Source organism: Leptonychotes weddellii, chromosome 4, assembly GCF_054177405.1.
Source record: "Leptonychotes weddellii isolate Sample4059 chromosome 4, ASM5417740v2, whole genome shotgun sequence".
Classification (NCBI taxonomy): domain Eukaryota; kingdom Metazoa; phylum Chordata; class Mammalia; order Carnivora; family Phocidae; genus Leptonychotes; species Leptonychotes weddellii.
In genome coordinates, this window is record NC_138372.1 from 8,260,553 (window position 1) to 8,285,557 (window position 25,005).

Consider the following 25,005-nt stretch of genomic DNA (forward strand, 5'->3'; position numbering starts at 1 on the left):
GATCATGAGCTGAACCGAAGGCAGAGGCTTAACCAACTGAGCCACCCAGGCGCCCCAGGACAGCAGTTCTGTTGCTGGATTCCAGCAGGTGTTTCAGTGGGAGCTCAGACTGAGGCTGCCTTAGAGAGAGGCCAGAGGGCTTTCCCCTCATGGTGCTACGCGGGGGTAGCCACGGTGATATATTTCAACACAGGAACTCCTCCAGTCCTCTCAAAGTCAACTCTTGTTGAAACCAATGACATTTTAAACTTAATCAAATACTGATTTGCAAATAAATAGAAATTATCATAGCAAATTGTATCATCTTCCTCATAGCTTAAAGCCTGCAGGCTTCAACTAATTCAGGTAATAGTCTGGTGACCCTGAGGAAAGACATAGCATCTATTTGGAGACCGCCCCCCCCCCCAAAGGGGAGAGTTCCTCAGGACACTACTAATCCAAGAAGAAAATTAATCCTTGCTTCACTTTCTCTTCAAAGTGTTTCAGGAAGAATCTGAGAAGCACCATGAAAGCTTTTCAGAAGGGAAAGGAGTGTGGGTGGGGGATCTGCTTTGCACCACCACATCAGAGGAGGGGTGCTGCCACCAGGGACATGGGGGTAGAGAGGGATCGTGGCTGGGCATGACCTACTTCAAATGTGGGCCAGTTTTCTTAACCCTAGAAAAGCAGTTAATTGTAAACTTGTAAGACTGTGCTCAGTCCCCGGGCAGGAGGTGGCGTGGTCCAGTGGAGTGTGCTGTGGGCTGGAACCCAGGAGTCCTGCCTTCTGGCTCTAGGTCTGGCGCTGTGGTTCTCTCCCATCTGTAAAAAGAGTGGCTGGGTCAGATCAGAGGAGACCATCTTTGAATGGGTCGTCAGAGGCATTCTGTCTGGTCAGCACAGGCTTCCCCCTCCGAAGTGTCAAGAGGAATGAAATTATATGTCCTCACAAAGACTTGTACAAGCACATTCAGAGCTGCCTTATTTATAACAGCTTCAAACTGGAAACAACCCTGATGTCCATCAACTGGTGAATGGATAAATAAATGGTGGTACATCTCTACAATGGAAGACTACTCTGTGCAACATAAGTGAATTTCAGAAATACTATGCTGAGAGAAAGAAGCCAGACCCCAGAAAGTACTTACTGCCTGAATCTGTCTAATGAAATTCTAGAACAGGCCCACTAATCTATAGTGACATAAAGTAGACCAGTGGTTGCCTGAATATGGGAGGAGGATTTACGGCAGAAGGTTACGAGGGAACTTTCTGGGATGGTGGGAATGTTCTAGATCTTGAATGAAGGTACAGTTACATGGAAGGATACATTCTTCAAAACCCATCAAACAGTATAACTGAGGGGACATTTTCTTCTATATAAATTATGCCTTAATAAAGTTGATTTCAAAAGAAAGGAACTTTCAAAAAATTGAGGCTGTGTTTAAATATCAGGAGATAGTATTTACATTTATTTATTTATATGTATTTATTAGGTTTCTCTTTTACATAAAATCAGAAAGGCTAGAGCCACCAAGCCACCTTCCTGTGAGATCACAGTTGGCTGGAGATGAGGAGCAGCTTTTCCATTTTCATCTTTCGAGACACAGGCCTGACCGTCTCAGCCAGCTCTAGCTGCAGGCATAACACGTGGAAAGCAACGCTGACATGTCAGGGTTCAGCTCTCCTCCCCTGGTCAGCTGGGCCTTTGCTGTCTTGTCTGGGCTCACAGGTTTGGTTTGGGTTTGCTTCGAGTGTTTCTCATACTTCTGGGACCAGCAGGGACCACCACCTGGCAGAGCATCCTCTCCTTACAGCCGTGGTGGAAGTGCAGAAAGGCCCAGGCTGGGAACAGGCACACTGTTCCTTCCATCCTGCTCCACTGACCATCCGAGTCACAGGGCCTTGGTGAGGCGGGGACACAGACACCTCCCCGCCTGAGGAGGGGGGCCGGGGGTGTAACCTACCGCACCGATCCCATTCCCTTGCTAATTAAGTCCTGGCTTTGGGGAGCAAGACCTAATTTTTAAGAACAGCTTTGTTGCAGTATGCTTGACATACCCCAGAACGTACTAGCTTTAAGTGTGTAATTCAATGATTGTAAAGACATTTACAAAGTTGTAAAACCATCACCATGATCTAAGAAACCTCATGCCTTTAGTAGTCAACCCCCGTATCCGTCCCCAGCTCATACAAGCACTGATCCTACTCTCTGTCCCTCTAGATGGACCTTTTCTGGACATTTCCAGAATATGGGCTCTGTGTCGGGTTTCTCTCACTGCACACGATACGTTTGAAGTTCATGCGTGCTGTAGCGTGTATAAGTGCATTGTTCCCTTTTATTGCCACACAGTATTCAGGTACAGGTATACTATGTTTTATTTATCCATTTACCAGTTGATGGACATTTGGGTTGTTTCCACTTTTTTGGCTACTATGAAGAATGCCGCTATGAACAATTGTGTACAACGGACCATCGTGCACACGTTTTAACATGGCTGCTCACCAGCCTCTCCCATGTGCTCACGCTCCTCCCTCCCCCACCTAGGGGCCACCCTGCCTTCGATTTCCTCTGCTTAGATAGCTCCCCCTCAAGACACCGCAGCAATGGCCCCTGACAGGGATCTTGTCTCTTTTGCTCACTGCTATGTCCCAGCTCCCAGGACAGTCCCTGATACATAGTAGGTGCTCAATAAAGAGTTGTTGCATGGAGGGAAGGAAAGAGGGAGAGAAGGAAAGAGGGTCAGGACACTAGCCTGAGTCTACCTGGCTGCCATGTCCTTCTGGCCTCACCATGCCGCCTCCCCTGGAAGTTACCAGTCCTGCTGGGTATGACTCCTTGACACCAACTCTAAGACCACTCCCTGCAGGTGCAGCTGAGAGGGATGCCACAGATGAGCTCCCTCCCTCCGAGGCCCGCCCTGAGTGCAGCACCAACCCAGAGGACAGCAAGACGCCCACCAGGTGACTCCCTGGCCCCTTTTGGGGGCAGCTGGGCTGGGGCTGGAGGTGGGGCCTGGGCTGGATCTCTGTGCCAAGTTCGCAAGTCATTTTGGAGGATGTGTGCCCGGCTCTGGGCTGGAACCACTGGGAATGGTTCCTGAGCACATGCTTCCCTTTCTCCATCTCCACCGTCAGTCTTACTTCTGGCTTCTCTCCTGGTAGTGCCCCTGCCCCTCTGGTCTCCTCGGCAGACCCCCAGATCAGTCAGGAGCATGGAGGGGGCATCACCCACGCCTGGGGAGACACCCCCATATCAACGAGCACACCCATCTCTTTCTCCTCCACGGCAAAGCCCATTCTGGTTTCAGGTAACTATTAGAGAGGAGCGTCTGCCTCCCAGAGGGCCGGGAGGAGGGAGGCTACTCCCTGGGCAGCAGCATCCACTGGGTGGGGGAGACCAGAGCTGACCCCAGGTTTCTGGCTTCTTGAGCTGGGGATGTGCCTCTGTCACTTGCTAGTGATTGTTCCTTGATTCTGGGCAGGGATTTTATTCACAGCTTCATCCCCGTGGCCCATAATTGCTACTCAGAAAATACTTGGAGAACGAAGACATGACCTTGACTAGTTGCTTAATTCCTTTGAGCCTCAGTTTTGTCGCACGGACCACGCAGGGCAGTAAGCAGTGGGGTATACGTAGCTAGCACCTTACGGGGCTCCTTGGAGGCATTCTAAGGTAGGCTTCGGTTTGGGGCTTGCAGTTCTAGTGTCAAACACGAGGTGGCGGCAGTCCTCCAGCCAGCCGACCTCAAAGCGCAGCCCTGGACTTGCAGCATCAGCAACTTGTTAGAAGAGCAAATTCAGGGCTGCACCCCAGCCCCACTGAACCACGGTCTGTATTGGAACATGGTCCCGGGAGATCTGCATGCATGTTAAAGTTTGAGAAGCACATACATGGCACCTACTACTTTTTAACACCTGAACGTGGACTTAACAGTGATTGGATACACCATCTTCATAAGGGACAAAGGAAAAAAAGGAACAAGTTAAGTCCTGAGTTAAGTTGTAAAAGAGTATACCCACATAGCGGTTAAGTGTGTGGGCGCTGGAGCCGCCCGGCCTGGCCTGGCCCAAGCCGTGATTCTTGTGGTTTACCCTTTGCCATTTTAGTGAGTTACTTAATCTTCGCCAGCCTCAGTTTCCCTCGTTTGTAAAAGGAGATGGTAATAGTGCCTACGTGATATTCAGGGAACAGGTGCTGAGTGGGTGTATGTGCAGAGAAGACCCCGTGCCTGCCCATCTGGAGGGGAGCTGGGAATCCTATCAGACTCCCCACTTCACCCTCCTCGCTGCTCCCCCCACCCCCCGCCGACTCCAGCCACACTGAATGTGCTGCCGGCTGCCCCGGGGCCCGCACTTGGCATAGGCCCTCCCCCACGGCCCCCAGACCATGTTCTTTTGGACCTCAGTTCCTTCCTCTGACTCCTCGACTCCTCAATTTCTCACCATCTAGAAATGGTTTGTTTCTGTGAACCGTTTAGCTGCCCTGATGGGCCCCCTCGAGCCAGGGGAGGGAGGGCAGGTGGATAAGGGCTGCACCAGGGAGGCAGAGGGTCTGGGTCTCAGTTCCTGCTTGGGGAAGGACCGGGTCCTGCCAGCCCCGATGGTGTCTGTGTCCCAGGAGAAGGAGATCATAGTCCGGGGTGAGGACCACGTGGGGAGGTTGCAGCGGGGGCCCCTGGCGCACTGCTGTGGTGTAGACTTCAGAGCCCCCGAGCGTCAGGGCAGAGGGTGCAGGGCTGCCTCTGTGTTCCAGGGCCGGTGCTCTTCTGGACGGTGCTGCTGCTGGTGGTGGTCCTGGGCTCCGTGTCCTTCCTCCTGTGCCACCGGAGGGCCTGCAGGAAGTGGATTCAGCAGAGTGAGTGGATGTGTCCCTGGGGCCTGGGGGAGGGCAGGTGCCCCGCGCTGGGCTGGCCGGGTCTCTGCGCTGCCCTCGGAGGCCCTCGGAGGCTCTCCAGCTAACTCCTCTGTCGTTCCAGAGCTCCACCTCTGCTACCCTGTCCAGACCTTCCGGCCCAAGCTGGAGCCCGTGGGTAAGTGTCCACATGTCCAGAGGGGGCTACTCGGGCCCCATGGACACAGCAGCTCGAGGCCCTGGGTCTGGGGCTCCCTCTGTGCACAGGCTCATCTGTAACAGGAATGCAGTGTGGGTGGGACCCGTCCTCCACGGTCCTCTGCAGCGTTCAGATGGCGGGCTGGCAGGAAGGTTTAAGATCCATCTTGTCTCTCATTCTTTCCTCCACAGTGCCCACCCCCTGGAGAGGCATTCTGAATGCCTTCCCTTCCTTCCTGGCCTCCCTACCCCTTCCTTCCTCCCCATTGCTCTGCACCCCTTCTGCTGGCAGCGAGGGGCATAGGGGTCTGTAGGGCAGGCTGATAGGGCCGGAATCCTGGTTCTGCCACTTACAAGCTGTGTGGCCCCGGTGAGTTTCTTTGTTCCTCTGTGCCTCAGTTTCCTCACTGTAAAAGGGGACGGTGGGGCCCACTTCAGACGGTGTGTGGTGCAGGAGGTGGTTGCTGTTGGCCGACGGGCCGGCCTGTGTTGGGGGCCTTTTTCCTCACCAGGAATCTCAGGGCCTTCTGATATCTACGCTGTTCTGAAGCGCTCCCTGGCCCTGGCTCTCTGATCCCGGCCCAGCTTCCAGGCCAACTTTTGCAGACCACCTGTCAGAGCCCCTGACCTACTTCCAGCCCTCACCTGGTTGTGTATGTGTGTGTGTGTGTGTATGTGTGCATGTGCGTGTGTGTGTGTGTGTGTGTGTGTGTGCCTTTTCTCCCCTATGTAGCCATTTGCAGGCAGGGCAAGGTCTTCGTCAGCACTCCATAAGCACTGACTGAGCACCTACTGTGTGCTGGGCCCTGACCACAGGGGAAGGAGTGAACGCGAATTTCTGAGCTTCCCTTTCTGGTTTCAAGGCAGGCTCCCATAGAGGGTCTCACCAACCTGGGAACCCCAAGGGAGGTGGGTGATGATCTGTCTCCATTCCATAAGGAGTCAAGGCTCAGAAAGGTGGATAGTTGGCCAGGGCCACACAACCGATGAGACTCAAGTCTCAGGCGCTGGTCCTTGAGGTTGCGGGCTTTGTTTGTGGAGGGCTCAGACCTGTCCCCTCCGCCTCCCTCCCCTCAAGCTTTGTCCACCTCCAGTGTCCACCCACGAGCCCAGGGGGCAGTCTTGGGCCAGGTCACAGCCCTCTTGCCCCCACCCCCCCGCTGTCTCCCCAGGACCCTCGGAGACCATCACTGCAGCCCGCCTTTGGACTTGGGCACAAAACCTGTCCACTGAGGCCTGTTTTGAATTTGATGAGTTTCACAGCAGGTGCTTGTGCGCTCTTAGCAAGGGGGGTTTTTGTGTTTTGATAGTTTCAAGCCTGTTTCCATGAGCTGTCAGCCTTAATGTCTCATTGAAACCCATGTTTGCTTTCTTGACATTTTTCTAGTATTAGAATTTCCATTGCTGTCAGTTTATTTTTTTCTTCAAACCTTCGTGATGGCAGTTTTGCCACAGAGAAAAAGAGAGAGACAGAGAAAAAGAAAAAAAAAAGCACCTTCCCTTAAGAAGGCAGACCTACGAGAAACCAAGCCCTGAGACTCAGTGGCGGCCATCCTGTTTGGGGCTGTTTCTGGCCCTCTGGCTTCCGGCGGGTCCCTGGAGGGTCTGGGTTCCCAGGCCTGAGCTGGAGGGAAGGTGAGGCCAGGATAAGCATCCAGGGGTTCAGGATGAGAACGGATGGAGCGAGGTGGATGCCCTATTCCCTCCGGAGCAGTGGGTGCTGAAGGGGCAAAGGAGCTTTCATTCACGTGCTTGCTCATTCAAGTGTTCAGATCATCGTCCAAGTGGCTCTCTGCTGGGTGCAGAAACGGGTCCTCGCTCTCCCGAGCGTTCAGACCAGCATCAGTTGCTTCAAGGGACTAACGGCTGGCAGGGCGGGGATGCATGCCCCAGCCCTCCCTGTCCCGGAGCAACAACGCTTACCAGCCATCTCTTGAGTCGATTCGCCTTTATGGCCCGTGTCCTTGGTGGCAAGCTTTTGCAGAGGGCAGACGCACAGTGGACCGGGGAGGCACCTGCTGCTTTCATCCCCATTTCGCAGATGAGGAATCAGGAAGGTGGAGGAACTTGTTTAAGGCCACTTGGTTAATAACAACCTGGGGGTGGGAATCGTGCCTGGTTAAGAAACACTGACTAAAATTCTTCATTCTAATGGACACTAAAGTCCTTATCTGTTACTTCAGGCAGGTTTAAGTCGAAAAAAAATTTTTTTTGTTGTTTTGAAACAATTTCAAGCTTACAGGAGAGTCACAAGGACAGTACAACTTTTTGAGATGAGTTAGTGACTCAATGCCTTATCATCTCCACATACTTCAGTGCGTGGTCATACAAACAGGGGTGTATTTTTATACGATGTATAAAAATACGTGTCACTACACCATCAAAATCAGAATTCACACTGATGCGTTACCACCGGCGAATTCTCAGACCTCATTCAAGATCCTTTGTCCCAACCATGTCCTCTGCAGCAGAAGAATCCAGTTCAGGATTTCGTGTTGCATCTGGTTGTCACGTCTCTTGTCAGCCTGGCTCCGTTCCTGTCTTTTCTGTCATGTTTGTGCTCTTGCCACTTTTGAGCATTCCACCACTGACTTGGTGGGCATCCCTCCCCTTGGGTTTGCCTGGTGCGTCCTCATGGAGACCGGAGTCAGGTCGTGCTTCTTTGGTGGCGGGAAGATGCCAGGAGTGACGCTGAGCTTCTCTGGTGGCAGCCGTCCCGCCAGGTTCCAGCCGGTCAGTCCCTTTCCCAAGTCCCTCATTTGGCGTGAGCGCTCCCTGCCAGGCCGCTCCTGCACGAGGCTGTTCTTTTCTCCTTGGCAAACAGTAAGCACTTTCGGGGGAGGTACTGCGAAACTCTGTGAATAACCAGTTCCTCATCACACTTTCTTCTTCCTCTCTATTTATATCTGCATGGACTGGTGGCTTTCTATTTGATTCTCTTGCCATTGTTATTCTGATGTTCAGATTCAGTCCTTGAAGCTGGCCCCGGTGTCCTTCTGTCCCATCCTTCCCTGTTCTGAGCACTTCTTTAAGACGATCCCAACTTACCTGGTACTTCCCTGCCCTCACCCTGGAATCAGCGGCATCTCCCAGGAGCCGAGATCTGAATTAGGGGTGCCCATTGCCAAAGCCTGGCTGAGCCTCTGTGCCAGACTCCTTCCTCAGGTCTGTTCCGCTTCCCATGGCAGCCAGGCCCCTAGGCCAGATGGGGGCCGGGACTGAAAGGGGAGAGTGACTGGGAAGGACAGGACCGCAGCATCGGTGTCAGAACTCACGGGCTCGGCTGGAGTGGCCCTCACGGCAGCCCCTGGGAGAACATGTACTTGTCCCGGGGGGGGCCACCGATGCCTGGTGTGTCCCTGGACTCATGTCCTTGGGTGCCGGACACGTTTACGAGAAGATCTCGCAGTTACTCCCCAAAGTGAGGAAACCAATAAATGAAGACAGTGGACTGAAGCCACATTTTTAGGGGAAGCGCACTTAGGAAATCTGATCTCTGTACTCAGCACGATTTGTTCTGGGTCGTTAGCAAAGTACACATGTGGGTTGTGAGGCAGCTGCAGGCAGACATTGGTGACTCTGGATTCTGCCTTTTTGCCTTTATGTTGTTTTATACTCGTTGCCAAGAGTCGGTATCAAATGCTGGTCTTCTCTTTGGTGCGATGAGCGCGGCGCCACGTTAATGTCCTGGGACCCCCCGCATGCTAGGCAGCCTCCTGGGCACTGTCTCTTTTTCACATTTAAATTTAAAAAAAATTTTCGACAGACTTCAATTTTTAGAACCATTTTAGATTTGTAGAATATTTGAAAAGATAGTTCAGAGAGTTCCCGTGTACCTCACACCCAGTTTCCTCCATTGTTAACAGCTTATGTTGGTGAATTTGTCATGATGAATGAGGCAATATTGACACATTACCATTAACTAAAACCCATACTCTGTTTAGATTTACTTAGGTGTTTGGTTTTTTTTTTAATAAGAGACTCTTTTTTTAAAAATTTATTTATTAGAGAGTGAAAGAAAGCTCCAGTGGGGGTTGGGGGAGGGGCAGAGAGAGAGGGACAAGCAGATTCCCCACTGAGCAGGGAGCCCAACGTGGGGCTCGATCCAAGGACCCTGGGATCGTGACCTGAGCCGAAGGCAGATGCTTAACCGACTGAGCCACCCAGGCGCCCCTGGGTTTACTTAGTTTGAGCCAATGTATTTTCTTACTGTTCCAGGCTTCCACCCAGGATACCATGTTACATTGAGTTTTCATGTCTGCTTGGGCTCCTCTGGACTTTTCTGACTTTCCTGTTTTTTTTTTTTTTTTTTTTAAAGATTTTATTTATTTATTTGAGAGAGAGAGAATGAGAGAGAGCACATGAGAGGGGGGAGGGTCAGAGGGAGAAGCAGACTCCCTGCCGAGCAGGGAGCCCGATGCAGGACTCGATCCAGGGACTCCAGGATCATGACCTGAGCCGAAGGCAGTTGCTTAACCAACTGAGCCACCCAGGCGCCCTGACTTTCCTGTTTTTGATGACCTTGGCAGTGCCGGCCAGTTATGTGCAGGATGCCCCTCTATTGGAATTTGGCTAATATTTTCCTCCTAGTGAAAGTGGGGTTGCAGGTTTGGGGGAGGAAGACCACATGGGTGCAGGCTTGTTCTCATCACATCATATCAAGGCACGTGCTCTCAGCGTGACTGATCACTGGGTACCTTCACGTTTCGGGTCTCATTTAGTCTTCATAAAAACCCTCCAAATTTGGCATGCTGTGTCCCATTTTCCAGATATGAGGACTAAGGCTGGGAAGGTGGAGTGATGTTGTGTTGGGGGTTCCCTGCCAGGAAGCCCTCTGCTTCAAGACTGCTAAGCTGCCTCATTGTTTGGCATCTGGCTTGTTTTCAGTTTTTTGGTTATTGCACACAGCCTTGTTGTATTCTCTTGGGTTATTTCCTGAGGGTGTGTCCGTAAAGAGGGATTACTGGGTCAAAGGGTGTGAGGTTTTCACTGCCAGATGGCTCTTGAGAAACATGGAACCAGTTCACAGGGCATGAGCCGCTGTGTTCCTTTTTACCCACATCCTCTCCAAGACTGAGTTTTATCACTTTTATTTTATTTTATTTTATCTTGTTACTTTGTCGCACTCTTGCCCCCCCGCCACCCAAACCACAGCTGGCTGTTTGCAAAAGTCAACATTACTCTCAAAGGACAAAAATTAGGCTTCACTGACATCATTTAAAAGAATGTGCCTCAGGTCAGAGAGCATTTCCCCAAGCGGTAGCTTGGGTAACAGACAGTGGCCACCCAGCGTGAATGAGCTGTGGCCTTCCAAGGTGGCCACTCTGCTGGGAAGAGCAGTTACCAGATGAAGGAAACTTTAACATTTGTTAAATCAAGACTCCAGATGGGGCGCCTGGGGGGCTCTGTTGGTCAAGCATCCGACTCTTGATTTCAGCTCAGGTCATGATCTCAGGGTGTGAGATCGAGCCCCATGTCAGGCTCTGTGCTGGGCGTGGAGCCTGCTTGAGACTCTCTCTCCCCCTCATCCCCAGCCCCAGCCCCTGTGCTCACTCACTCTCTCTCTCTCTCTAAAAAAATAAAAATAAAAAAAGAAGAGGAAAGAATCCAGAATTGTGTCATTTTATACGTGTTCTTTTTTTGACCGTCAATCTGGTTCATTTTCTCTTTAGACACTTTTTGCACGCTGATAGTCACTTAGGAGGCACGTGTAAGTGTTTCCCCGAATTGACTTAGTGTCTACACAGCACGTTCCAACCACCTGTCTTGTTTGTAGTATCACAGTTGGTTGGCCTCCAGTGAGTGTTTCAGCTAGGATTCAGGGCTGGTGGTTCCCAGAGCTGCTGATGTCAGAATGTTCTGGAGATGACTTAGCTCACTGGCATTTTCAGAGCAGATTTCTCTGGTCAGGTACGCACACCTAACAGCAGCATATTCCAAGTCTCTGAGAGGGCCTCCTCAGGACTCCTCAAGGGCTGTGTGTCCCCAGACGACGGTCGATGCTGGGAGTTGATTTGCCCAGTGTAGACCAGATGCCTGGGTGCCATCTCCGGCTTTCTCAGATGGCCAGTGGGCCATGGTTAAATGTCACCATATGCTTGGCCATGACCTGGCCCTGTATTTGATATGAGAGAAGTGCTGGTGTGGAGGGTGGGGGTTTGGGATGAGAAGATAAAGTTGCGCCCTAAGAATCAGGCAGCACCTCCTGAGTCCCGCAGAGGGAGATGGCAGGTGGTAGGATGATGATGAGCAGCTGTCCTCCTCATGGGTGGTCACACAGGCTCTTTCAGGCATGTCTAGTAGAAAACCGAACTCCCACCAAAGGCCTCCAGGGTTGATTGGCTCTGGGTGTGTCCAGCGCAGGGTTCAGCAGAGGTCCTCAGGATTGGTCACCTGCTCTCACCCAGCCTTGAGGTCCTCCGTGTGAGCTTTGCATGGTGCTCCGGGGAGTTCTGGGCTCTCTAGACCCTGGGCTACAAAGCCACAGACCAGCTTCTGAGCCCGCAGAAGCCTCTGCCTGGGCGCCAGCCGGGGCTTGTGCCAGTCAGGTGTCTGGGCCCCCTCCCTGGTAACTGTAGATTCAGGGTAATGTTTGCAAAGCCCCTGGCCCAGCACCTGCACACAGCAAGCTCTTTGTAAAAGACAGGTGAAGAGATCCTTCCAGCTCAGGGCAAGCTGACTGGCTTAGCGGTTGGGGGAGAGGTCATTCCCGGTTCTCCCGCAGCCGCTGCCCAGGCGAGGGCTGGCGAGTGAGCCTCTGTGTCCGGGCGTGGGCGTGGGTTCTAAAACCATCCACTGTTGTCCAGCCTGAGGGCTGGACAAGTGTCAGCTGCCACCCATACGTCGATTGGGGCAGGACCAGGCAGCTGCCAGGTTCTCCTTGGTGAAGTCACTACTCTTTTTCTTTCTGCAGATTCCAGGCCCTGGAGGAACCCGACAGTAAGTAGCCCTTCCTTGCCCCACCTCCCCGGCTTTGTGCCCCTAAAATCGGACTCTTTTGCTAACAGAGCCGCTGGTTCTGAGAACTGCTGGTGGGTCATTCCCCTCCCCCAGTGACCGGGGTGCGGGCTCCCCCTGCAAGTTCAGGCTGAGTCTGCCCCATGTGGGATGCTCTGAGCACAGTGGGCCCTCTGCCAGGCCCTGGCCAGCGATGGGGAGCTGCAACCCCTCAGCAGTCTCTGGCTCCTGGCTCATCCTGCCGGGGACTTCCAGAAGGGCCTGGCAGACCGTGGATTTGGTTTTGGCTACTTTGGGTGCCAGGTGGGGTCATTTCCCTTTTCTCCTTCACTCCGCTGTGGTTCTCATTCTCACAGCCGGAATGACAAATTCATAGCACAACTCTTTGAAAACTTAGCCATCACGGGGCGGGGGGGCGGGGGGCGGGGGGAGGCGCCTGGGTGGCTCAGTAGGTGAAGTGTCCGACTCTTGATTTCAGCTCATGTCATGATCTCAGGGTCATGAGATCAGTCCCCACCTCGGGCTCTGCGCTGAGCGTGGAGCCCTGCTCCAGATTCTTTCTCTGTCTCTCCCTCTGCCCCTCCCCTCCTGCTCACGCTCGCTCTCTCTTTCTAAAAAAAAAAAAAAGTGAAAACTTCGCCATCCCGTATGGAGCACTTACCATGAGCCAGGCACCTTGCTTTGTGCTTCTCAGAGTTATCGTGGGTAGTCCTGACAGCACTCAGAGGTTGGTACTGTCGTCCATTTTACAAAAGAAGAAACCCAGGCACAGACAGGAGAGGTGGGTCCACAATTGGAAAGTAGATCAGCGAACCCTGGTTTGACTTGAACCCTGGTTTGTGTGGCTTCAAAGCTGGTACCCTGAACTCTTGCCCTGAGCTGGAAGGATCTCTTCACCTGTCTTTTACAAAGAGCTTGCTGTGTGCAGGTGCTGGGCCAGGGGCTTTGCAAACATTACCCTGAACCTACAGTTACCGGGGAGGGGGCCCAGACACCTGGCCCTCACCGGGCTGGGCCTGGCACCCTGCTCTGTGCCCAGCCTCCAGGAGCAGCCTCGGGGGCGGGGGGGCGGGGGGGGCTGGGGTGAGAGAAGGGACGTTGCCCTCTGGGGCTGAGGGACGGGGCAGGACAAAGCACTCCATATGGCTGCGTCTCAGCTATGTATGGTTCACCCAATTTTTTTTTTTCCATTTATCAATTTTTCCGTGACTTTCTTTTAACTCAAAATATTCATAGATGGAGAAAGGTTTCCATCCTTTAATTTTTTAATATAACAGCAGAACCACAATATGAGTTCAGTTTCGAATTATGGGAGGTCACATTCAAGTATGCTTGGGTCAGATAAGTGGCTGTTACAATACCAGGAAATTTCATGAAAAAGGCATTTAATGATTTGTGAGATAAACATTTTTTGGCCATGGGAATCAGTGTTTTCACTGTAACTTGTTTAAAATGCCGTCTTTTAGACTTCAGATGATTATAAAAGGATAATCAGGATTGTGTAGATACACTTTGTGAATCACTCGAACTCATTCCATTTTGAAGGCTGGAGGTACATAGTATGCGTTAGAACATTTCATGAGACTTTTTTTTTTTCAAAGATTTTTTTTATTTATTTGTTTGACAGAGAGAGAGAAGGTAAGAGAGGGAACACAAGCAGGGGGAGTGGGAGAGGGAGAAGCAGGCTTCCCGCTGAGCAGGGAGCCCGACACGGGGCTCGATCCCAGGACCCCGGGATCATGACCTGAGCCGAAGGCAGACACTCAATGGACTGAGCCACCCAGGCGCCCCTTCATGAGACCTTTATACTTACCTATAAAAGTAAAAAACGAAACCACCATTTTCCTGAAGATATAGCTATTTTTAGAATACGTTAGTGTCGTCATACCCGATAGCTGTCCCGGGAGGTCATGGCTGCGGAGTTGGGGTGGGTCTGGAATGCACACTTGCCCACAGGGGCTTATAAGCATGGATTCCAGAGCGAGGTGCCAGGGTTCAAGTGCTGGCCCACACACTTACTTGAGCAAGTTACTTGACTTCTCTGTGTCTCAGTTTCCTGGTCTGTGAAATGGGGAGGGTGCTAATATTAGCCACCTTAGAGGGTGGTTGTGCGGATTAAGCACTGTATGGGATTCTGGCTCCTGTCGTTATTTGGTACAAGTTAAAAGCAACAGGACTTCTGAAACTCAACACAGGGCACCAGGCTCTCAAAGCCGAGAAGCCGTGGGTGGTGTGTGGCAGCTTGAAGGCAGAGAGGGAGACTCACTGGAGTCTACAGAGGTGAAGAAACGGGCTTCCCAGGGCGGCTGGGGGCACCCTGCATCAACTCCACACCCTCTGTGCCCACAGCAGCTGAAGAGTATATCGGTGGTGGAGTCAGGTATGGAAGAGCTGAGGTTAATGAGCCCCCCGCCTGTGGAGACCTCCCCCAATGGGGCAGCCTGCCTGGAGAGCATGCGGCTGCTGGAAGCCAGCCCACCCGCCGCCGGGAGCCCCTCATCCCCCAGGGACCTTCCCGAGCCCCGGGTGACTTCAGAGCATACCAACAACAGGATCGGTGAGTCTGCCGATTTGGAGGGTCCTGGTGTGGTCAGGGCTGAGGGGGCAGGGGGAGCTGGGCACTGGACCCTGGGCCCCCGACGGGAGCCAGAGACCCTGGGGCAGGAAGGCCCAGCGAGGAAGAGGCGTGGGTTCTCCTGCTGGCCCTTGTAAGTAGGAGCAGCTTTTTGGGGGAGAGTTAAAGCTTGTTCCGTCTCGGTAGCCCAATTTAAATTTCTGGAAAATCGGTGTAATAGTGATTCGGCCCTCACAGGGCCATTGCAAGCATTTGTGAAGTTGTCTGGGTGAGTGGGGGTGAAGGTTGGGGAGAGAGGCTCCCCCTTCCCCCGGGCCTGCCAACGTTGAAGTGGGACGTGAACGCTGCTCCCACCCCCAGCAAAGAGCCCCTTGCTGGGACAGGAGGAGACATGCCAGTGACAATAAGACCAGCCACTTGTCTGGGCGGAAGTCTTCTCTTGTCACGTGGCCTTCTGAGGACAGTGTCTGCCTCCCCTTTTCACACCCGGAGCAATGGCACTGTGAGGTAGGTGCGGGGAGATGTTCCCTGTCACATAGCTGCGGGGTGACAGAGCAGGGACTCGGCCTCACCCCGTGCCCGCGGGGCTCTGAACCCCTTGGCTTGCCCTCACCGGCGCGGGCCTCAGCAGACGCATTGAGGCCAGCCCTTCCCGAACTGCCGCCGCCCTCTGCCTCAGGCAGACCTTCCGCTTTGGCCTCCCAAGGGTCTCCCTGCCTTCTCTCCCGCTTCTCTCCACCCTTGCACACCAGAGTGTCTCCACCAATATACAAGCCTTTCCTGTCTGCACCCCTACTTCAACCCTCCTGGGGGTGGGGGGTGGGGGTCCCTGTCCCTGTCAGGATGAATTCCAGGATTCTTATTCTGGAGTTCAGACTGGTCACTGGTCACGAGCTGCCTCCTCCCCCCAGACTCACCTGCCTCCTGACCCCTCTGGCCTACTTCACCCACCCACTGGCAGTTTCCAGAGTTGACAGAGCCCTACCTCCCTTTGGAGCTTCTCTGTGGGAGCTGCTTCCTCACCTGGGACAGCCAACTCCCCCTTTGAATCTAGTCAATTCCTGATGTCCTGAGGCCACTGCTTATTTGCCTCCTCCTCCAGGAAGTCTTCCTGGCCCTCTCCACTCTCCTGTCTGGACCAAATGCCCCTCTGCTATGCTCCCTCACACGCTGGGCCTCCATACCCAGTATCCTCAGCCCCCAGCAGTATGACTGTATTTGCGGCCTCCCCACCTCCTCGCCCCCACCTGGCTTTGAGCTCCCTGAGGGCAAGGCCTTAGTGAGCTCCATCTCTGTCTTCTCTGGAGGGTTAACTATTGCTGGGTTAATACCAGAGAGGCATTTGTAATTGTCCTACACATTTCTATAACAGGCATTGGTGGATAGAACTCTTTGAGGCAGGGTCTTTAATATGAAACCAAAACTTTTGGCATTGTAGCTTTCAGCACGTTTTATTTAAAAAGAGGGTTATTTGGGGCAGTACCACCAAAGCATCTCCTTTAAATTTCCTAAGAAGTCCTAACTTGAACATTTGGGTCTGTGCTGAGTGCAGTGCCCGGAACTGCGGGGGCAGGTGGAGGGAGGTACTGGGCTCCCAGGATGGCTGGGGTGCGGCCTGTTAGCCTCGCTGGGAAGCAGGGTGGTTGGGAGAGAGGGCCTTGGAGGTTCGCTCAGGAGCCTTTTGTCCTTCTGACACCATCCCAGGGGGCACCCCCTGCCCCACTGAACCTGTCTAGTACCCCAGGGGGACCAAACTGCAGCCTGAGCTCTATCCCTCTGCCCCTGGGCACCAGGCAGGGGGAGCCCTTTCACCTCCCACCCCACCAAGACAACTTCCCTGGATTCTAGAGCTCTGGGTGGGTAGAAGGTTCAAGCAGCTCCTGAAAGACCCTCCTTTCCCCTCCCAGCTTGTGGCGGGGGTGGGGGGGTGGGGAAGGGCAGCCCTGTGATGAGGGATAGAGTCGGAGCAATCAGGACCCTCGGAGGTGAGGGAGGGATAGCCTGGCCCCTGGCTTTGGCTTCTTCAGACAAACCCACCTCCACTTCTCTCCCACCCTGCTCCGTATGCCTCAGCTTCTCCTCTAGTCCTGTCTGGCTGCTCTGTGCCCTGTCTCGCTCCCCAGGGTCCCCTCTCTTTCACCACCTCTGGCTCCCACCTCTTCCTAGCCCATCTGCTCAGGCTCCCAGGGCAAAGGGCCTGCAGGCCTTGGTGGAGGGTGTGTGGCTGGGGCCTGGGGCCCTGCTTTCTCTTTTGGGGTATGTGAGGGGCTTGCCACACTTGTAGCTTTCCTCTAGTCCTCTCTGCTATTTTGAACACTTCCCTTTTTCCTGGAGGTGTTAAAAATCAAAACAGAAGAGCCAGCATTATGCAATTGGGTGGCGGGTGCAGGGCCCCCAAAGATCTTTTGGGTGTTCCTAAATCAGAGGGGTATAACTGGGTGACCCAGAGAGGTAGGGGTCCCCAGCACCCTGCTCCACCCTAGCTTTCAAGTTCCCTCTTGAGCGTCCTCATTCAGACTCTAGAGAGAGTCCCAGGGCCAAGCTGCTGGGAGCTTGGGACCCTGCCCTGAGCTCAAGGCCATCAGAAGCTGGGCTGAGTGAAGGCCAGGCTCCTTACTTCCCAGCTTCTTGGGCAGCTTACTTAACTCCCCTGAGCCTCTGAAGCGCCCCCTCCCACCCCCGTCCCCACAGTGGATGGTGGTGAGGACTGCAGGGGGTCCTGCCTCTAAGGGGCTGCGCTGCCGATTCATCCAAGCAACACACAAGCAGTCCTACTATGCGCAGGTCACGGCCCAGCCGTGAAGGCCTCAGGCGGGAGATCGGCCATAAGTAACAAACACTGAAATATGGCCCTGAGCGAAGAATCACAGGCTGGTGTTCGTTATTAACAGGGCTGGGGTTCTTAGACTGTGATCAACTGTCTGGATTTACCTGAACTGAAAAGGTCCACAGGCCACAGGACCTTCACTACAACAACCAGGAGCAGCCCAGGCGAGCCGGAACACATTGGGCACCCCAGGTTTCTGATGTAGGCACGCGGACAGGAGTGGAAAGGGCAGCTAGTCGGGTGGGAGTTTCTGCCGAGATTTCTACTAACTGCCTGGCGACTTTGGGCCGGTCATTTAACCTTTCAGGGCTTTAGGTTCTTTGTATCTGTCCACGGGGACAAGAGTAGGCTGTCTACCGTGCGGCAGTGGTGTGAGGACTCAGGGGTCGTGTGGAAGGTTCTGGACGGTGGCCAGCACGTCCGCTGCTCACTGGGGCCGCAGTCCCTCCCTTCTCTGCCCCAGGCTCGCTTTCTCTCCCAACGCTGTGCTCTCCTTCCCTACCGCATCCCCACCTAAATGCTGAGAAGATCATGAGCCTCTCCCACAAGGGAGCCAGTCTTAGCATGCAGTTTCTAGCTGTTTTATGTCCTTTGAGCCTCAGGACACCTGTGAGGTTGATGGGGCTGGCGGTGTGTCAGAGAGATTGTGTCATCTGCCTGAAGCCACACAGTAGGAGAGACAGAGTTGGAGCTTGGACCCTCCTCTGCCTCCTCACCCTGTCCAGCTAGGGCTCCGGTCCCCTCACTTTACCCATCCTTTTGCCTTGCAGAGAAGATCTACATCATGAAGGCTGACACAGTGATTGTGGGGACCGTGAGGACTGAGGTGCCTGAGGGCCGGGGCCTGGTGGGGCCGGCGGGTCCTGAGTTCGAGGAGGATCTGGAAGTGGACCATGCTCCCCACTTCCCAGAGCAGGAGACAGAGCCTCCTCTGGGCAGCTGCGGGGATGTCATGTTCTCAGTAGAAGAGGAAGGAAAGGAGGCCCCCTTGCCCATGGCGGTCTCCGAGAAATGAAGCCTGGCCTGGGTTGGGGCTGAGAGGGCAGTGGGGTGCCCCCCCGGGAGGCCAGGGTGGCGCTGGTGGCAGAGGCCCCGTGTGGCCTGGACTGAGGTTCCACATCCAGGGGTAGAGCAGCCTGGAGCAAGGGGGTTCTGGTGGTCTCTAGCTGCATCCCCCCCGACCACTGCCCCCCAGCTCAGACCCTCGGGGAGCCTGGGCTTGTGCAGGAGCGACAACCTAGGGGCTGGATCTGAACGGCAGTGTTTGTTGGAACAGCGGACAGACAGCAGAGACTGGGCACCTTGTCTCCTGCCAGTGCTGGGAAGATGCCCCCAGGGCCTTGAGCATCACACCGCTGGGGCCGGGGCTCACTTGCGGCGGAGGCATCCCCCTGTGCCTTCTACTCTCACGTGGACCTTGCCGCCATGCCAGCAGCCCCCAGTTACTGTAACGTGGCCCCCTGTGGGCACTGAGCCAGCGCCTGCCATGGTCGCTCCTGAGTCAAAAGGGACGTCAAGGGGTGGGGCGTCGTCGGCTGGCCCCATCTTGGCAACAGCCAGCGCACGGCGCTCTGTGCCCTGTGTCCGGGTGAGTGCCCAGCCTGGCCCCCAGCCCTGCCAGGGCTCGAGTGAGACCCTCCTGGTGCTGCCAGCCCTCCCCTATTCTGTAGCCCTCACGGTGGGCTGGAGGCCTGGGGTCCCTGGCTGGTCTCACCAGGTCCCCACCAGTCCCCTCCGTGGGAGGCATCTTAGGACCCAGAGGTCTGCAGACGCTCAGCAGCTGTAGCACCCTGCCCCCGCAGGAGACCCTCCCCAGCCAGCTGCCGCCTGGAGAAGGGCCTGCTGAAGGGGAGCCCTGGGCCCTTCCTGGGTCCTTGCCTGCTCCGTGGGCACCTCTGCTCTGTCCCGGGGACATGCGCCTTCCCCACACCTGCCACGCCCTCGGAGCCCAGTGGCCCCCGCCCTGCCCTTGCGCTCCAGCCCCCAGCACCCATGGCTGGGATACAGATGTCGGAACGCAACACCATTTCGCCCAGACATCCTGCCTTATTCCGGATTCTCAGAAAAGCAAGTAGTCCAGTCTGGACTTGAGGACTTTTGCATTTCACGCTAAGGAGTAGAGCTGTCCCGACTTGGGTCTGCGGGCCGGCTCTCCCCAGGGCTTTCAGACTCATGTAAGCAAACCAGGGGCCTTGGAGAGGGACGTGTGGGCAGATGACAGGGCTGCCCGCAGCTCAGGCCGTTCAGTCTCGGCTGCCTGGAGGCCCCTGGAATTACCCACTGGAGGCCAGGCCTAGGAAAGCTGCTATTTACCCGCCAGCCTGCTCACTCTCTGAAGGAAGTTGGGGCTGGGTCAGGAATCACAAGGTAGTTTCTGAAATTACTCAGATGTTTGGGGGAAAGGTGGAGAGGCTAGGACACCGAGAGGGACTCACACCGGAACCTGAAGACGTTGCCATGTGGTGGACAGTATTTGCCCGGATGTCTCTTGTGGGGACAGCGCGGGCGCACCGCGCCTGGAACTCCGGCTGGAAGGGACCCGAAGACGTCCCACCCTGCTGAGCAGGACACTGGCAGTCTTGGCTTGAAGATATGGACCGCATGTTGGACGAAATGAAGCACTCCTTTGCCCAAAGTCCCTTCACAAAACCTCTGATCCTCTGAAACCTTTGATCCTCAGAAAATTTGTAAGGTCGCTTAAAAATAACCAATCGTAAGTTTCAGGAAATGATCTTTGAGATTGAGTATTTGAGAATGTCTGAGCAGGAATGGTCTGGGCAATCTCTCTCCCCCCAGAATAGCAGGTTCCTCTTCCTCCCCCTACCGAGGCGGCCAGCTTCTATGCTCTGTGTGCTGTGTCGAAGTGAGTGCCCAGCCTGGCCCCCAGCCCTGCCGGGGCTCGAGTGAGACCCTTCTGGTGCTGCCAGCCCTCCCCTATTCTGTAGCCCCCAGAGTGGGCCTCGGGTCAACTGACTTGTCTCACAAGGTCCCCACCAGTCCCCTCTGTGGGAAGCATCTTGGGACCCAGAGGTCTGCAGATGCTCTGTGCAGGGAGCCAGCTACCTGCTGGGGCAACCATTCCCACTGCTGGAGGTTTTTCTTTATCCTCAGAGGCAAACCCTTCCTCCATGTAATTCCCACTCCCTGGTCTAAGACTTGTCCTCTGAGGATATTTAAAAGAAAGCCTCTCTTGCCATAAGTCTCCCTTTGGGTATTTGTAGAAAGAGATCCTGAGCCTCCCCGTGGCCCTCCCTCTGGACGGGGCTGAGCTGCCCCGCAGCTTGGGGAAAGGGAGTTCCAAAGTAGCAGCATGAATGCCCAGCTTTGGGGGCAAGGAGAGGACTGAGGGGTAAATGGAAGCCTTGGACTTGGGGCCTGAGCTGGAAAGGGCCCAGCCTGCAGCCCTGATCACAACTCAGGGCCAGTGGGGGGCCTGCTCCCCACCGCAGGCAGCTGGCCCGGAGCTCCCCTCTTGACTGTGGCGCACCTGTGGGGTGGACGAAAGAGACAGAGGGCTGTGGTCAGACCTCACCCACCCCATCCCCAAGACTCCAGCTCATGCCCAGACCTCACAATCAAACCCAGCCATTTACCCAGTGTTTCCCTGCCACGTGGTTGGTCCGAGAGCCGGGGCGAATTTCCCTGCCCTGACCAGTGATCAGGGACCATTTCTTAACCTCTGTCCGTTCTGACGTCCAGGTGGGCAGAGGACTCAGGGTAGCGGACGGCAGGCCGTAAGGGAGCCTCCCACGCATGAGTGACATTCATCTTCCTGAACACTTGTATTCAGGGAGTGACGGTAAGTGACGTGTCCTAAGGAAGCTAGGCAGGCTGGTAGGTTGTAAGCTGTTTTCGGTTTATAGAATCTCTCAGGCCAGGGCCATTCCCTGAAATGGAACAAGAGGCTCAATCTCCAGAGCCTCTGTGTCCTCTCACTGCTCCCCGGGGCTGAGATCTTGAAGAGCAGTCACCGGGGACTGGCTTGTTGGGCTAAACAGAAATGAAAATCTGTGCAGGGACAAGGCAGCTCTCTTGCTGCAGGTTCTTGGGTGCCTTCTGTCCCACCCACACTCTTGACCCTGTCCTCTAAGAGAGAACAGTGGGGGAGGTATGGGGTGGGAGGGGCAGGGCCTGAGACGGAGATGAACTCAGGGCAGAAGGCTTGAGTGGAGGTCACAATGAAAATATTAAAAGTTTCGAGGTCGGCTCTGTGGGCCTCATGAGGAGCTGGCAGAGCCCACCTGGGGCTCCTGCACCCTCCCACATATCCTTTACCCTGGCCCGGCACCCGTGATGGGCACACACCCCGAGACCATGTCCAGGGACTTGCTGTGAGCACGGTGCAGGCAGAGAGGCCTGCCCACCACTCTCTGGAGCGTAGACACAGAACAGCAGTGATGTGCAGGTGGGGATGGCTTCTGAGGTCAGACTTGGGTTCAAATCCCGGCTCTGCCACTTACCAGCTGGGCGATCTTGGTTATGGGAGGCCCAGGGGGTAACACGGGTCTGGCTGTTTCCTGGTCTGCGAGGTGAGGGTATCAGCCCCTATCTGGTAGGGTCGTGGGGTTCTGTTAGAGGCCACCTGGTCCGTGGCTCGTGCTTGCTGCTGGCCACCTGTGTCCTGGGTGCAGCATGGCCCCACCTGCCATGAGCGAGTCCTTCCTAGGCTGGCAGAATTCAGCTCCAGGTAACCTTTGAAAGCGTGTTGTAATTGGTGGTTGGTTCCAGTAAGCCTGTGTTGGCTCGGGTAAGGTTCACCAGGGCTTTCAGGCTCTCCTGGGCCCTGGCCTCCCTTGCCGCCAGATTGCAGTGGGAAACCCCACAGTGAGTAGACCCCTTCTTGCTCTGTGGGGTGCCCTAGAGAACCTCTGAAGTCAAAGTTCTAGGACTGGGCTGCTTGTTAGATGTCTGAAACTCGGGGTGTTTGCGATGTGCTGTGGGTCCCTCTGCAGGGGACGTCCTGCTCATGGTTCTGGTGCATTCCAGTGCATTGCTGCTTAAGATCTTTCTTGAGTGGCCTCCCTCGCCCCCTTCTTCCCTGTCTCCCATCCTTTTAAAAACACCTAAGATGAGCCAGGCCCAAGTCTAGCTGTAGAGGATATACTGCCCTCAGACAGACTTGCTGGCGTGGGTCCTGTGTCTGGTAGATGGAGACTGATGACAGTGCCTAACTGATCAGTGAACAAGGTGATTCCAGAATTCATCATGCTGTGTGCTATGAGAAGCCCCCATTAGGGGTCTGTGGCAGAGTGTCTGTAGCGGAGGACCAGCTCCAGCCAGGTGGCCGGGGAAGGCTTCTCAGCGGAGATGTCCCCTGAGCTCAACCTGAGTGACATGACAAGCTGGGGGCGGGGGGGGCTGGGGACCTGGGGGCAGAAGATTCCGGGAAGTTAGGGGAACAGCAGCTGCAAAGGCCCTGAGGTGGGAATGCTTCTGGCCTTGAGATTCAGGAAGCACAGCCCAGCGGTAGAAGCAGGGTGGAGAGAAAAAGGAGGTGAGCGGGGAAGCCGGCCGGCCGGATCACTTAGATTTTATCATAAAAACATCGGTCCACGGTTATGTCTCTTTTTCTCTATTAGAACAATAAACATCCTGGTATTATCTCAGGACTAGGCCTCAGAGGCCCAAGCAGAGGCACCAAAGGTTGTTTTAACCTATTTCTGAGGGAAGTCTAGGAAGGAGGCAGCGGCGGCTGGGCGCCAGGAGGCAGTTGGCTGAGCTTTCTCAGAAAAGGCAGAGAGTTCAGACTGCATTCCTGGCTGATGGCAGTGCAGGGTCCATGGCTGATGTCACTGCGGGGGGCTGGGAGCCGGGGAGTCTAGGTTCCCCTTTCTTCGGGTGTCTTCCAGGAGAGTAAAAACCACACCAAAAATTCCTGGGGGAGGCTGGAGCCTTTGTGTTTGGGTGCGGGGGTGTGGGGCCTCTTCGGACCCCGGCCTGCACGCACCCCCTTCCATTCATCAGCCCGACTTCTCCTGCCCAGGAAGGGTGCGGCTCCATCAGGGTTCACTTCCCGCTCGAGCAGTTCCAGCCACATAGCCCCCAGCTTCGGTTTCCTAGATCTGCAACACGGACGTAATAACCCCCTTACGAGATGGTGAGGCACCGAGGTAACCCGGGTCAAGTGCTTGGCCTGGCTCTAGGCACCTTTCCTGTTCGGTACGGGGCGGCCCATATAGGCATTTCAGGAGCTTTTGAGTTGGCTCCCGCCTTTCTGCATTCTTTCTGTGTTCGGGCTTCATTCATAATAGCCGAAAGGCTGAATATCAGCACTGTGTTTAACAGACTAGGGCTCAGAGAGGCGCACCGACTGACCCACTATCACACAGCCAGGAAGGCGCCCTCCCGTCCACGTGGCTGGGCTGCCCCTGTGGTTGGGGCCACGTTTATATCAAGGTTATCATCGGGCCCTGTGCCCTCTGGACAAGCAGAGATGGTCGCAGGAGGCTGGGTAACCTGCCCGAGGTCAAGCGGCAGGCCAGGTGTGGCTTTCTGAGTCCCCCTGGCAGGGCAGGAAGGACACGGAGCTGGCCCAGGCAGAGCCTCTGTCTTCGGAGCTGCGCTCCCTGAAGGTGGCCTGATTCAGGGGAGACTCGGGGCTGGGAGTACAGGCAGTGCAGGGGGCCTCCTGATGATGGTACCGCTTTGTGCGTTCTCAGCCACTCCTCGTACCCCACTCTGCCCCACGCCCCCGCGGAGCCCTGGAAGGAAGATGAGTCAGGGGCAAACCTCCCCAGATCACAGATGGGAAAACTGAGCTCCATGGAGGTTAAAGGGGTTTGGGCTAAGGTCCCAGCTCAGTGCTGCCTGCTGGAGACACGGCTGGGGGGAAATCACCGTTCAGTCCAGGTGAAGGGTAAAGATGACTTGCTGCTTTTTATTCTTCCTTTTATTTATTGACTTTTTAAATTTGGCATTAAAACAAAAGTGCGGTGAGTTGGGTTCTTATTGATAAGGCAGCTTTGCAGGCGTCGAGGCGGTCCCATAATCAGATGGGAACATCACACGAGCAGTCTGCAGCCTCACGAGCACGCGGCTTGTTCAGTCCAACAGGGCTCTTGCTTTGGAGGGCCAGCGAGCGCTGGGTTTAATGCTTTGCTGTGCTGTCCGAAAAACTGTGCATTTTTGAACAAGGGGCACTCTGTTTTCCTTTTTCCCTGGGTCTCCCAAATTAGGTGGCTGCTCTGCATCAGGGGCAGCAGCATTGTCTGTCCGGATTGTACTCGATGCAGAGGCAGTTTCCACACTTGACTGCTTACGATCACAGTGACCATGATTACAGATGAGCTCGCTCAGCCCCATTGTTCAATAAAGTGGAGTGGCTACTAACTGACCTCAGCCGTCCCGGTTATCTCTTGCTACGTCATAAACCACCTCAAAACTTAGCGGCTTGCAACAACATCCGTCACTGATTTTGCTCACAAATCTGTAGTTTGGCCGGGGCTTGGCGGGAAAGCTCACCTCTGTTCACTGCTGGCCTGGGGGGATCGCACTTCTGACAGAGCAGGCAAGTTGGTGCAGGCTGTGGGTTTCTCTCCACAGGCCTCTCTCGGGGAGGCTAAGGCTTCCTCACAGCATGGCGGCTGCGTTCCTAGAACAAACAATCCCAGCGTAGGA

General features: G+C 54.8%; 1 protein-coding gene across 1 annotated transcript in view; it reads left to right on the plus strand.

Moving 5' to 3' along the window:
* TNFRSF8 (TNF receptor superfamily member 8) overlaps window positions 1–22,736 on the plus strand; it is a 41,300-nt gene extending 18,564 nt beyond the window's left edge. Inside the window, exons 7-13 of the mRNA XM_031025407.2 lie at window positions 2,847–2,940; window positions 3,142–3,287; window positions 4,733–4,834; window positions 4,956–5,009; window positions 11,943–11,968; window positions 14,336–14,543; window positions 18,159–22,736. Coding sequence (XP_030881267.2) covers window positions 2,847–2,940; window positions 3,142–3,287; window positions 4,733–4,834; window positions 4,956–5,009; window positions 11,943–11,968; window positions 14,336–14,543; window positions 18,159–18,403 — 875 coding nt within the window. The 3' untranslated portion in view covers window positions 18,404–22,736. The remainder of the gene's footprint in view (window positions 1–2,846; window positions 2,941–3,141; window positions 3,288–4,732; window positions 4,835–4,955; window positions 5,010–11,942; window positions 11,969–14,335; window positions 14,544–18,158) is intronic.
* The last annotated feature ends 2,269 nt before the right edge of the window (window positions 22,737–25,005 follow it).